Here is a 13,128-nt window from a genome sequence, read left to right as displayed (position 1 = left end):
AGGATCTTATCATGTATCTCAGTATACGGGAAGCTCCCCCTAGTGGTGGCTGCAGACAGGATCTTATCATGTATCTCTGTATACAGGGAGCTCCCCCTAGTGGTGGCTGCAGACAGAATCTTATATATCTCTGTATACAGGGAGCTCCCCCTAGTGGTGGCTGCAGACAGGATATTATCATGTATCTCTGTATACAGGGAGCTCCCCCTAGTGGTGGCTGCAGACAGAATCTTATATATCTCTGTATACAGGGAGCTCCCCCTAGTGGTGGATGCAGACAGGATCTTATCATGTATCTCTGTATACAGGGAGCTCCCCCTAGTGGAGGCTGCAGACAGGATCTTATATATCTCTGTATACAGGGAGCTCCCCCTAGTGGTGGCTGCAGACAGGATCTTATCATGTATCTCTGTATACAGGGAGCTCCCCCTAGTGGTGGCTGTAGACAGGATCTTATCATATATCTCTGTATACAGGGAGCTCCCCCTAGTGGTGGCTGCAGACAGGATCTTATCATGTATCTCTGTATACAGGGAGCTCCCCCTAGTGGTGGCTGCAGACAGGATCTTATCATGTATCTCTGTATACGGGGAGCTCCCCCTAGTGGTGGCTGCAGACAGGATCTTATCATGTATCTCTGTATACGGGGAGCTCCCCCTAGTGGTGGCTGCAGACAGGATATTATCATGTATCTCTGTATACAGGGAGCTCCCCCTAGTGGTGGCTGCAGACAGAATCTTATATATCTCTGTATACAGGGAGCTCCCCCTAGTGGTGGATGCAGACAGGATCTTATCATGTATCTCTGTATACAGGGAGCTCCCCCTAGTGGTGGCTGCAGACAGGATCTTATCATGTATCTCTGTATACAGGGAGCTCCCCCTAGTGGTGGCTGCAGACAGGATCTTATCATGTATCTCTGTATACAGGGAGCTCCCCCTAGTGGTGGCTGCAGACAGGATCTTATCATGTATCTCTGTATACAAGGAGCTCCCCCTAGTGGTGGCTGCAGACAGGATCTTATCATATATCTCTGTATACAGGGAGCTCCCCCTAGTGGTGGCTGCAGACAGGATCTTATCATGTATCTCTGTATACAGGGAGCTCCCCCTAGTGGTGGCTGCAGACAGGATCTTATCATGTATCTCTGTATACAGGGAGCTCCCCCTAGTGGTGGCTGCAGACAGGATCTTATCATGTATCTCTGTATACGGGGAGCTCCCCCTAGTGGTGGCTGCAGACAGGATCTTATCATGTATCTCTGTATACGGGGAGCTCCCCCTAGTGGTGGCTGCAGACAGGATATTATCATGTATCTCTGTATACAGGGAGCTCCCCCTAGTGGTGGCTGCAGACAGAATCTTATATATCTCTGTATACAGGGAGCTCCCCCTAGTGGTGGATGCAGACAGGATCTTATCATGTATCTCTGTATACAGGGAGCTCCCCCTAGTGGTGGCTGCAGACAGGATCTTATCATGTATCTCTGTATACGGGGAGCTCCCCCTAGTGGTGGCTGCAGACAGGATATTATCATGTATCTCTGTATACAGGGAGCTCCCCCTAGTGGTGGCTGCAGACAGGATCTTATGTATCTCTGTATACAGGGAGCTCCCCCTAGTGGTGGCTGCAGACAGGATGTTATCATGTATCTCTGTATACAGGGAGCTCCCCCTAGTGGTGGCTGCAGACAGGATCTTATCATGTATCTCTGTATACAGGGAGCTCCCCCTAGTGGTGGCTGCAGACAGAATCTTATATATCTCTGTATACAGGGAGCTCCCCCTAGTGGTGGATGCAGACAGGATCTTATCATGTATCTCTGTATACAGGGAGCTCCCCCTTGTGGTGGCTGCAGACAGGATCTTATCATGTATCTCTGTATACAGGGAGCTCCCCCTAGTGGTGGCTGCAGACAGGATCTTATCATGTATCTCTGTATACAGGGAGCTCGCCCTAGTGGTGGCTGCAGACAGGATCTTATCATGTATCTCTGTATACAGGGAGCTCCCCCTAGTGGTGGCTGCAGACAGAATCTTATCATGTATCTCTGTATACAGGGAGCTCCCCCTAGTGGTGGCTGCATACAATGACTGTTGAGTTGAGGTGATAAGCTTTTTTACACCCTTATAGGCAGAGACAATAGGGCCAGTATGGACAGTTTGGCGATGAGCCTCCCTCCTATAGCAGCTCCTAACACTGGCGTTATGGATGGGTCCTATGGATGTTCCTATACACGGCTCCGGCACTGGAGAGGTTACTGCGAGGAACGCTTCATTTGTCTCCCTTCCGTCAGCTCCATTTATCTGTAGCCCAGAGGACAGATGAAGCATGGAGGCGCAGCCGCTAATCATTTATCTAATGAAACATTCATACATTTCACTTCAGACACTTTGAAGTTAAATAGAAAAATTCACAGCAAAATTAAAAGCGCTGTTCATCACCGCTGGCCCCTCCGTGCCCCATGGGAGCCCCTCACAGGCTGGTAAGGCCGACATCGGGACCCTCCCGGCATCCAGCCTTGAAAAGGTGAAGATTGAAAGCTCAGACGCAGCAAGTAAAGCAATGTGCATTCACTTCTGGACGGGGCCCTTGTGCAAAATAATAAATCCGGGCCCCTGTATAATGCAGCAGTTACAGCGCTGGTCCCCAGATACGGATAACGTTCAGCCCCCCACACTGAAGCCCCTGGGACCAGGAGAAGGGACACCCACCCTCAGCCAGGAGCCAGCGCTGGAAATGTGACCCCATGTGACTAAGTCACATCAATGGCTGCAATGCCACATATCACCAGTGGACAAGGGGGCGCTGATTTTGGTTATAGCAGCAACTTTAAAAAAAAAACGACTCCTGGTGCATTAAAGGTGATATGGGTGTTACACTGAGGCCCTGGATATAACAACTCTGCAATATGTACGGTATGTACACAGTGACTGCACCAGCAGAATAGTGAGTGCAGCTCTGGAGTATAATACAGGAGGTAACTCAGGATCAGTAATGTAATGTATGTACACAGTGACTGCACCAGCAGAATAGTGAGCGCAGCTCTGGAGTGTAATACAGGAGGTAACTCGGGATCAGTACTGTAATGTATGTACACAGTGACTGCACCAGCAGAATAGTGAGTGCAGCTCTGGAGTATAATACAGGATGTAACTCAGGATCAGTAATGTAATGTATGTACACAGTGACTGCACCAGCAGAATAGTGAGTGCAGCTCTGGAGTATAATACAGGATGTAACTTAGGATCAGTAATGTAATGTATGTACACAGTGACTGCACCAGCAGAATAGTGAGTGCAGCTCTGGGGTATAATACAGGATGTAACTCAGGATCAGTAATGTAATGTATGTACACAGTGACTGCACCAGCAGAATAGTGAGTGCAGCTCTGGAGTATAATACAGGATGTAACTTAGGATCAGTAATGTAATGTATGTACACAGTGACTGCACCAGCAGAATAGTGAGTGCAGCTCTGGGGTATAATACAGGAGGTAACTCAGGATCAGTAATGTAATGTATGTACACAGTGACTGCACCAGCAGAATAGTGAGTGCAGCTCTGGAGTATAATACAGGATGTAACTCAGGATCAGTAATGTAATGTATGTACACAGTGACTGCACCAGCAGAATAGTGAGTGCAGCTCTGGAGTATAATACAAGATGTAACTCAGGATCAGTAATGTAATGTATGTACACAGTGACTGCACCAGCAGAATAGTGAGTGCAGCTCTGGAGTATAATACAGGATGTAACTCAGGATCAGTAATGTAATGTATGTATACAGTGACTGCACCAGCAGAATAGTGAGTGCAGCTCTGGGCTATAATACAGGATGTAACTCAGGATCAGTAATGTAATGTATGTACACAGTGACTGCACCAGCACAATAGTGAGTGCAGCTCTGGAGTATAATACAGGATGTAACTCAGGATCAGTAATGTAATGTATGTATACAGTGACTGCACCAGCACAATAGTGAGTGCAGCTCTGGGGTATAATACAGGAGGTAACTCAGGATCAGTAATGTAATGCATGTACACAGTGACTGCACCAGCAGAATAGTGAGTGCAGCTCTGGAGTATAATACAGGATGTAACTCAGGATCAGTAATGTATGTATGTACACAGTGACTGCACCAGCAGAATAGTGAGCGCAGCTCTGGGGTATAATACAGGATGTAACTCAGGATCAGTAATGTATGTATGTACACAGTGACTGCACCAGCAGAATAGTGAGCGCAGCTCTGGAGTATAATACAGGAGATAACTCAGGATCAGTAATGTATTGTATGTACACAGTGACTGCACCAGCAGAATAGTGAGTGCAGCTCTGGAGTAAAATACAGGATATAACTCTCATTAATGGATGCCGCTTTGTGGACTTTGTCGGGTGGGGATCTATCAGGGGAGGATGTCTTCCCTCTTTCTGCTTGTTGTATATAAGATCTGTTGTAGCAGGGACACCTCTCACTAAATATTTATGTTGCTGAGTGGTGGATTTCTAGGCAGCGTCGGCCCCCCGAGACCAGTGTCACTTGGATCTGTTACATGAGAAGCCGCTCCGGCCTCTATGAACAATACGACGCGTATCTCGTCTCTATAAAAGATTAATTATTAATGACTTTCTCTGTGCGAGTACCTGACGTGTCGTAGTGGGGGCCACGGAGACTCTGGTTATGGAGGTCTTATACCTGGCAACCTGAAGCAGAAGGAAACTGGCAAGAAATAAAAAAAATAATCCAAATCCATTCAGGGTCTGTGGAAAGCTGGGTCACAACCCTGGGGGGTTGTAGTCGGATTTTCGGGGCCGTCGCGCTTATTTTTTCTTAGTCAACCGTCTCACTCTTTAAAAAGTCTAAATCCGGCAGATGCGATTGTCACCGAGCCATAAATATCTATTAAATGGGACAATAAAATAATGAGGATGGATGGAGGCGGGAGCAGGACGTGGTCGGGGGTCTCCATATAAAACACTGGATATGTCTGCAAAAATTATTACTATCCCCCCACTCAGACGGTCACAAAAGCCATAAATGGTAGCCAAGGGAGGCGTATATGTGCCAGAAGGTCCAAAGAAGCCTGCAAGAGGCTACTCACCGAAAATCCCAAAAGTGGTGGTCACAAAAACCACCATAAACGCAGTCATAGAAGCCCCGTCATTGTTAGCATCAGGAGCCCCCGTAAGTGTTAATCTTAAAAAGACCCCTATGTGCTAACAGCTGAAGTCCCATAAATGTCAACCACAGAATTCCCCCTTAGTTCCGAGTGGTGGGCAAAAAACCTCCATAAGTTTCAGCCAGAGCAGTCTCATGAGTGTCAGCATCAGTGGCCCCCATAAGTGGTAGCCAAAGAAGACCCTATAAGTAGTAGTCAAATAAACCTCATAAGTGGTAGTCAAAGAAGACCCTATAAGTGGTAGCCAACGAAGACCCAATAAGTGGTAGTCAAATAAACCTCATAAGTGGTAGTCAAAGAAGACTCTATAAGTGGTAGCTAAATAAACCTCATAAGTGGTAGCTAAATAAATCTTATAAGTGGTAGTCAAAGAAGCCCCTAAAAATTGAAGTAAAAGAAATCCCTAAAAGTGGTAATTAAACGAAGCCTCTAAAAGTGGTAGTCAAAGAAACTCCTAAAAGTGGTAGTCAAAGAAGCCCCTAAAAGTGGTAGTCAAAGAAACCCCATATAAGTAGTAGCCAAATAAGCCCCTAAAAGTTGTAGTCAAAGAAGCCCCTAAAAGTGGTAGTCATATAAGCTCCTAAAAGTGGTAGTCAAAGAAGCACCTAAAAATGGTAGTCAAAGAAGCCCCTAACAGTTGAAGTCAAAGAAACCCCTAAAAGTGGTAGCCAAAGAAGCCTCTAAAAGTTGTAGTCAAAGAAGCCCCATATAAGTGGTAGTCAAAGAAACCCCTAAAAGTGGTAGTCATATAAGCTCCTAAAAGTGGTAGTCAAAGAAGCCCCTAAAAGTGGTAGTCATATAAGCTCCTAAAAGTGGTAGTCAAAGAAGCCCCTAAAATTGGTAGTCAAAGAAACCCTAAAAGTGGTATCCAAAGAAGCCCCTAAAAGTGGTAGTCAAAGAAGACCATATAAGTGGTAGTCAAAGAAGACCATATAAGTGGTAGTCAAAGAAGACCATTTAAGTGGTAGCCAAAGAGGCACTTTCATAGGCTTCGGCCACAGAAGTCTCCTAGGTTCTAGTAAGAAAAGCCCCCATAACTGGTAGCCACATAAGTGTCCCCAAATGCCAGCCATGGAAGCCCCCATTAGTGCCAGCCTCAGAGCTGCCACTGGGGCTGAGGAGCGCACCCAAGTGTCCTGGATTCCTGGCATCTTACGGGCACAGGATAGACCACCACTTGTGTCTTACACGCCGGGTGCCCCCTGTACAGAGGTAACTGTGCTGCAGTGTGGTCTTCTGCTGACTCTGCCCAATATCTAAGCCACGACAGGCGGCCATTCATCCAATATCCACTGCAGCCCCCGGGGGAGGAGGCGAAGAACCAGAAATCCTCCAATATAGCTTCACACACGCGATGAACGTGCGGCAAAACCCAGCAGGACTCGGATGAGGGCGCTGGAGATCCCCGACCTCCTACTGCAATGTGGCGGATGTGTATGATGGACGACTATAGGGGGAAACAGATGAGAGAGGACCACCCCTCCAGGGGGGAAACAGACGAGAGAGGACCACCCCTCCAGGGGGGAAACAGACGAGAGAGGACCACCCCTCCAGGGGGGAAACAGACGAGAGAGGACCACCCCTCCAGGGGGGAAACAGACGAGAGAGGACCACCCCTCCAGGGGGGAAACAGACGAGAGAGGACCACCCCTCCAGGGGGGAAACAGACGAGAGAGGACCACCCCTCCAGGGGGGAAACAGAGGAGCGAGGACCACCCCTCCATCCTCCGAGACAAAGGGTCATCCAGACCAAACAGAAAAAAAGGGACTAACTGTGAAAAGAAAACGTTAAGACCTCTGCTCGCTGTCAATGAATAGAAACATTCTCATTTCCATCCAGAGAATGAAGTCCCACACAGAGCTGAGACTTTGTTCCTGTGTATCAGTGTAGGGAAGCACCAGGACAGGAGACAGTTTGGTTTCGCTCAGGTCTGCGCTGATACACTGTGACAAACCAGCTGTGTGAGCAGGACTAGATGTGGATGGGGTTCAGTCTCTGAATGTGTTGTACCTGATATTACAAGTCATTTCAGCAATGGATAGGGCCTGACAGACCCCTTGGTAAAGTTTGTGAACCCCTCTGGATAGGTGCTGCAGGTGGACCACTCATGATCAGATGTGGAACCCCCCTTTAAAGAAACCTTCTCACCCCATAATGCCTTGTCTCTCTTCTCTATTGCAGTCCTCTTCTGCTCGCTGTCTCTGTGTGCCGCCTCATCCTTCTTCACCTGCCCGTCATCTTGCACCTGTAACGGCAGCAGCATGGAGGTGGACTGCAGCGGACGAGGACTCACATCTGTCCCCATGGACATCCCCCAGGACACACGAATCCTCCTGCTCCTCAACAACCGGATAAGCTCCTTGTCTGGAGGCCCCTTCTCCAATCTGACGTCTTTGCACCGCTTGGACCTCTCCAACAATTACCTGGACCAGCTGCCGCCGCAGGTATTTGGGGACCTGGTGAACCTTACGGAGATACGCCTGCGCAACAACAGCATACGCGGCGTGGAGCGTGAGCTCCTCCAGGGGCTGCCGCAGCTTCGTCGGCTGGACCTTTCCCTCAATTTCTTGTCCTTACTGCCCTCGGGACTATTTGACGACCTACCCAGCCTGCACTGGTTGTCCCTACGCTCCAATCGTCTGCAGAGCCTGGAGCGGCTGACCTTCGAACCTCTCGGCGGATTGGAGAACATTCAGCTCGGTGACAATCCGTGGGAGTGCGACTGCAACCTTCGAGACTTCAAGCACTGGATGGAGTGGTTCTCTTACCGAGGTAAGCCGCCAGTCCTCACAAAGTCCCTTTTTCTTTAGACCTTGGGACCCATCTCCTCTTGGGTTTAGATGTCATAGCACAGGTGTAGAAGTAGTGATCTTTCTGGTTTCTGGAGAACATATGAGGACACCAGAAAGATGGTGGCAATTGGGGGGTTTTGGTTACAAGCCCACAAGGAAGCTACACTTACTGTATGTCCAGATGCTCTGGTGGAACCTTTCCAATCAAGCCACCAATCTCCTCCAGACCTCGTGGATCTCCACTGAATCTTGGAGATCTGATGGTGTGCACTGGTGACCTTCTGTGGTCCTCCTGAGCTCTGGGCCCTATTAGATAGAAAAACCTGATACAAATTTTAAATTAGGGTAAAATAAAAAAAACTTAAAACTCTTTATCTGGGAACCAGACAAGAATCCTTAGTAATGTTCTCCAGGTAGAGGTCCAATAAAAGGAGCACAGGGTCCTTTGACGAGGCTCCATAGCAAAAATTAAACTGGGGCCCCTTTCCTGGTGCTGGTCTAGCATCCATACTCCTAGGCACATTGGACCCCTTTCTAGTATACTTGACGAGGTTCTCACGATCCGTAAAAAAAAAAATGGATGCAGCCAACCAGGGTTGGGGCCCTTCTCTACAGGGACCCGGTAGGTGGGTCTCTATGGCTTAGACGGGTGTTGTAAGCCTTTTTTTCTTATACAGTTAGGGCCAGAAATATTTGGACAGTGACACAAGTTTTGTTATTTTAGCTGTTTACAAAAACATGTTCAGAAATACAATTATATATATAATATGGGCTGAAAGTGCACACTCCCAACTGCAATATGATAGTTTCCACATCCAAATCGGAGAAAGGGTTTAGGAATCATAGCTCTGTAATGCATAGCGTCCTCTTTTTCAAGGGACCAAAAGTAATTGAACAATGGACTCTAAGGGCTGCAATTAACTCTGAAGGCGTCTCCCTCGTTAACCTGTAATCAATGAAGTAGTTAAAAGGTCAGGGGTGGATTCCAGGTGTGTGGTTTTGCATTTGGAAGCTGTTGCTGTGAGCAGACAACATGCGGTCAAAGGAACTCTCAATTGAGGTGAAGCAGAACATCCTGAGGCTGAAAAAAAAGAAAAAATCCATCAGAGAGATAGCAGACATGCTTGGAGTAGCAAAATCAACAGTTGGGTACATTCTGAGAAAAAAGGAATTGACTGGTGAGCTTGGGAACTCAAAAAGGCCTGGGCGTCCACGGATGACAACAGTGGTGGATGATCGCCGCATACTTAATTTGGTGAAGAAGAACCCGTTCACAACATCAACTGAAGTCCAGAACACTCTCAGTGAAGTAGGTGTATCTGTCTCTAAGTCAACAGTAAAGAGAAGACTCCATGACAGTAAATACAAAGGGTTCACATCTAGATGCAAACCATTCATCAATACCAAAAATAGACAGAAAAACACCTCAAGAAGCCAGCTCAGTTCTGGAAAAGTATTCTATGGACAGATGAGACAAAGATCAACCTGTACCAGAATGATGGGGAGAAGAAAGGGAACGGCACATGATCCAAGGCACACCACATCCTCTGTAAAACATGGTGGAGGCAACGTGATGGCATGGGCATGCATGGCTTTCAATGGCACTGGGTCACTTGTGATTATTGAGGACATAAGAGCAGACAAGAGTAGCCGGATGAATTCTGAAGTGGACCGGGATATACTTTCAGCCCAGATTCAGCCAAATGCTGCAAAGTTGATTGGACGGCGCTTCATAGTACAGATGGACAATGACCCCAAGCATACAGCCAAAGCTACCCAGGAGTTCATGAGTGCCAAAAAGTGGAACATTCTGCAATGGCCAAGTCAATCTCCAGATCTAAACCCAATTGAGCATGCATTTCACTTGCTCAAATCCAGACTTAAGACGGAAAGACCCACAAACAAGCAAGACCTGAAGGCTGCGGCTGTAAAGGCCTGGCAAAGCATTAAGAAGGAGGAAACCCAGCGTTTGGTGATGTCCATGGGTTCCAGACTTAAGGCAGTGATTGCCTCCAAAGGATTTGCAACAAAATATTGAAAATAAAAATATTTTGTTTGGGTTATGTTTATTTGTCCAATTACTTTTGACTTCCTAAAATGTGGAGTGTTTGTAAAGAAATGTGTACAATTCCTACATTTTCTATCAGATATTTTTGTTCAACCCTTCAAATTAAACGTTACAATCTGCACTTGAATTCTGTTGTAGAGGTTTCATTTCAAATCCAATGTGGTGGCATGCAGAGCCCAACTCGCGAAAATTGTGTCACTGACCAAATATTTCTGGCCCTAACTGTATGTACTCTATTTCTTCGTTTTTGTCCCCGTAATTCACGATAATTATGAGAGACGCTAATCACAACATGGCGTGGTCCCCTCCTGGCATGTGTAACACATTCTCCCCATTTATTATCCCTACAGGGGGAAAAATTGATGAGCTGCAGTGTACCCTTCCGAAGGAGCTGCGGGGGAGGGACATACGCATGGTCCCCGTGGAGATGTTCAGCTACTGCTCACACTTAGAGGATGAGAACAACTCAGGGCCTGCTGATAGGCCGGCTTCGCCCTGCGCTAAAACAAGCCCCGCCCATGCAGAGCCAGAACCAAGTCCAGAGTGTCCTCAAAAACAGAGGTACCGTCCTGCTAGCGTCCGGCGAGCTATCGGCACTGTGATCATTGCTGGAGTGGTCTGTGGTGTGGTCTGCATCATGATGGTGGTTGCAGCGGCTTACGGGTGCATCTACGCCTCTCTAATGGCAAAGTACCACCGAGAGTTGAAAAAACGCCAGCCCCTCATGGGCGACGCAGAAGGAGAACAGGAAGAGCAGAGGCAGATTTCATCTGTGGCCTGAGGATCTGGTGTCCCCCACATGTGGAGGCTACAAATGGTCCATTTTAGAAATTAGGTGGTTCCTGCTCCCTAAAGAAAATGGACACAATCGCGACCCTTCTAAAAACCGTACAAGGGGTGTAAATCTATCGAATACAGCCATGGAACAACCTTATTGAATGAAATGTCAATATTCAATATCTGGATCCACCGGCTTCATGCAAATCCAAAAAATCTGGAGAGGCCATGTCAACGTTTTAATGTGGGGCCCCCGGAAAGTGCAAAAAAAAAAGAAGGAACAATAAAAACTCACCCTTTACACCTCGCGTGAGACCCTGACCATCATGGTGATCACCGGGGACCATGTAAAAGTCTCAGGATGCCTGTGCGAGGTCAGATGGTGAGATCCACCGTAACCCCCCGTCTCGTAACTGATCTTCTACAGGATTGCAACTCAGAGACTCTTTATTTTTTTCTACTCCCCCCCCCCCTCCCTCAAAAAACGGCAATAAATATGGCAGCCACGTCCAGGTCCTCCCCCCCGGTTGCTAGAATTTCTTTTTTATTAGTATTTGTCAGAGAATATCTTCTTTTTTTGGGGGGAGAAGACTTCTGTATAGATGGATTGCTTCATAATCAGCTAATTACGGATCCCGGAGTCGGAGGCCGCCGTGATTTCTTGGAGTCATTTTTTTTAAATGCCTCTTTTCCATATGTCATTAAAGCAATGCACTCAGTTACCAAGAGCAACACAGCTGGAAGCGGCTGCAGGAGCGAGCGGGAAGGAGGAGGACAACCTCGGGCTCTGCAGCTGCTCTCCAAGGCAAAATCCCACAATGCTCTGTTAATTAAGATGCAAGGCAGGATGGGTACGGTAGTCCAAACCGTAGCTGGTGCATAGGTATGGAAAAGTGCCATGGATGCCCAGGCCGGGGTTTGAAGTCATGGCGGTATTTTACCGGAGTAGATTTATGTAGATGACTTAAGAATTTATGAAAATTGTACAAATTTCTTGGCCGCTATTCTACAGCCCATCACAATGGCGGCACTTCCTAGTATGACTCCAATAATACTAAAAAAAAAAAATTCTGGTAAAGCACAGAAAATTTCAGAGAATGTTAGCGGACTGAGACTGAACTATAGATAAAGTTGTACAAACAATATATTTTTCTATGAAATAGGATGGAATATATATATATATATGTCACCGCCTAGTGCTGTCGGCTCAGTGTCCCCCTCTTTGCAGTGTGAATCCCCCCCCTAGTCTTATCTACAATCTGTAACCAATGCACTTTATAATGGAATAAAGACGTGGTCCTTAATATACGAGAACATGTTCATTATCCCTGGTCATCGGTTATAGCTTCTGTGTGCGGCAAAAGCACCGCTACCGGCATGATCAGCTAAAGCTGTGTCCTGCAGAACCCAGGGAGTCAGCGGTAAGGAGAACCTCGGGCTCGTAATTCAATGTCTTTCAACCATATGTGAGGACAGATCTGTTTCTGTCTTGTAAACCTCATCAGTGCAAATTAAGAATCTTATTTGTTAGGAAGGCGCCTCATTAAAATAGTCAGGTAAAATATGATGGAATAAACAGAAAATCAGGAAGCTTCGAAAAAAAAAAGATATCAATTGAGAATTTCTATAGACAGATCTGTTTCGGTTCTGTAAACCTCATCAGCGCAGATTCCGAATCTTATTTGTTAGGAAGATGCATTATTAAAATAGGTAAAATATGCTGGAATAAACAGAAAATCAATAAGCTTCGAAATAAAAAAAAAATAGATGTCAATTAAGAATTTCTATAGACAGATCTGTTTCGGTCCTGTAAACCTCATCAGTGCAGATTAAGAATCTTATTTGCTAGGAAGGCGCCTCATTAAAATAGTCAGGTATAATAAGCTGGAATAAACAGAAAATCAGGAAGCTTTGAAAAAAAAAAGATTTCAATTGAGAATTTCTATGGACAGATCTGTTTCGGTTCTGTAAACCTCATCAGCGCAGATTAAGAATCTTATCTGCTAGGAAGGCGCATTATTAAAATAGTCAGGTAAAATCAGCTGAAATAAACAGAAAATCAGGAAGCTTCGAAAAAAATATATCAATTGAGAATTTCTATAGACAGATCTGTTTCGGTCCTGTAAACCTCATCAGTGCAGATTACGAATCTTATTTGTTAGGAAGGTGCATGATTAAAATAGTCAGGTAAAATCAGCTGGAATAAACAGAAAATCAGGAAGCTTCGAAAAAAAAGAAAAAAAACATAGGTGTCAATTGAGACTTTCTATAGACAGATCTGTTTCGGTCCTGTAAACCTCATCAGTGCAG

At 46.3% G+C, this 13,128-nt stretch overlaps 2 protein-coding genes across 5 annotated transcripts in view; one reads left to right on the top strand and one right to left on the bottom strand.

Annotated features, from left to right (window-relative positions):
• LRTM2 (leucine rich repeats and transmembrane domains 2) overlaps window positions 1-12,122 on the top strand; it is a 34,279-nt gene extending 22,157 nt beyond the window's left edge. For both annotated transcript variants that reach the window (XM_069762932.1, XM_069762933.1), the window contains exons 3-4: window positions 7,363-7,953; window positions 10,392-12,122. In XM_069762932.1, coding sequence (XP_069619033.1) covers window positions 7,363-7,953; window positions 10,392-10,822 — 1,022 coding nt within the window. In that variant the 3' untranslated portion in view covers window positions 10,823-12,122. The remainder of the gene's footprint in view (window positions 1-7,362; window positions 7,954-10,391) is intronic.
• Window positions 1-13,128, bottom strand: part of CACNA2D4 (calcium voltage-gated channel auxiliary subunit alpha2delta 4) — a 158,688-nt gene that overhangs the window by 74,845 nt on the left and 70,715 nt on the right. The window lies entirely within an intron of this gene.

The sequence above is a fragment of the Ranitomeya imitator genome, chromosome 4 (assembly GCF_032444005.1).
Source record: "Ranitomeya imitator isolate aRanImi1 chromosome 4, aRanImi1.pri, whole genome shotgun sequence".
In the NCBI taxonomy this organism is placed as follows: Eukaryota; Metazoa; Chordata; class Amphibia; order Anura; family Dendrobatidae; genus Ranitomeya; species Ranitomeya imitator.
This window is presented reverse-complemented; position numbering and strand designations above follow the sequence as displayed.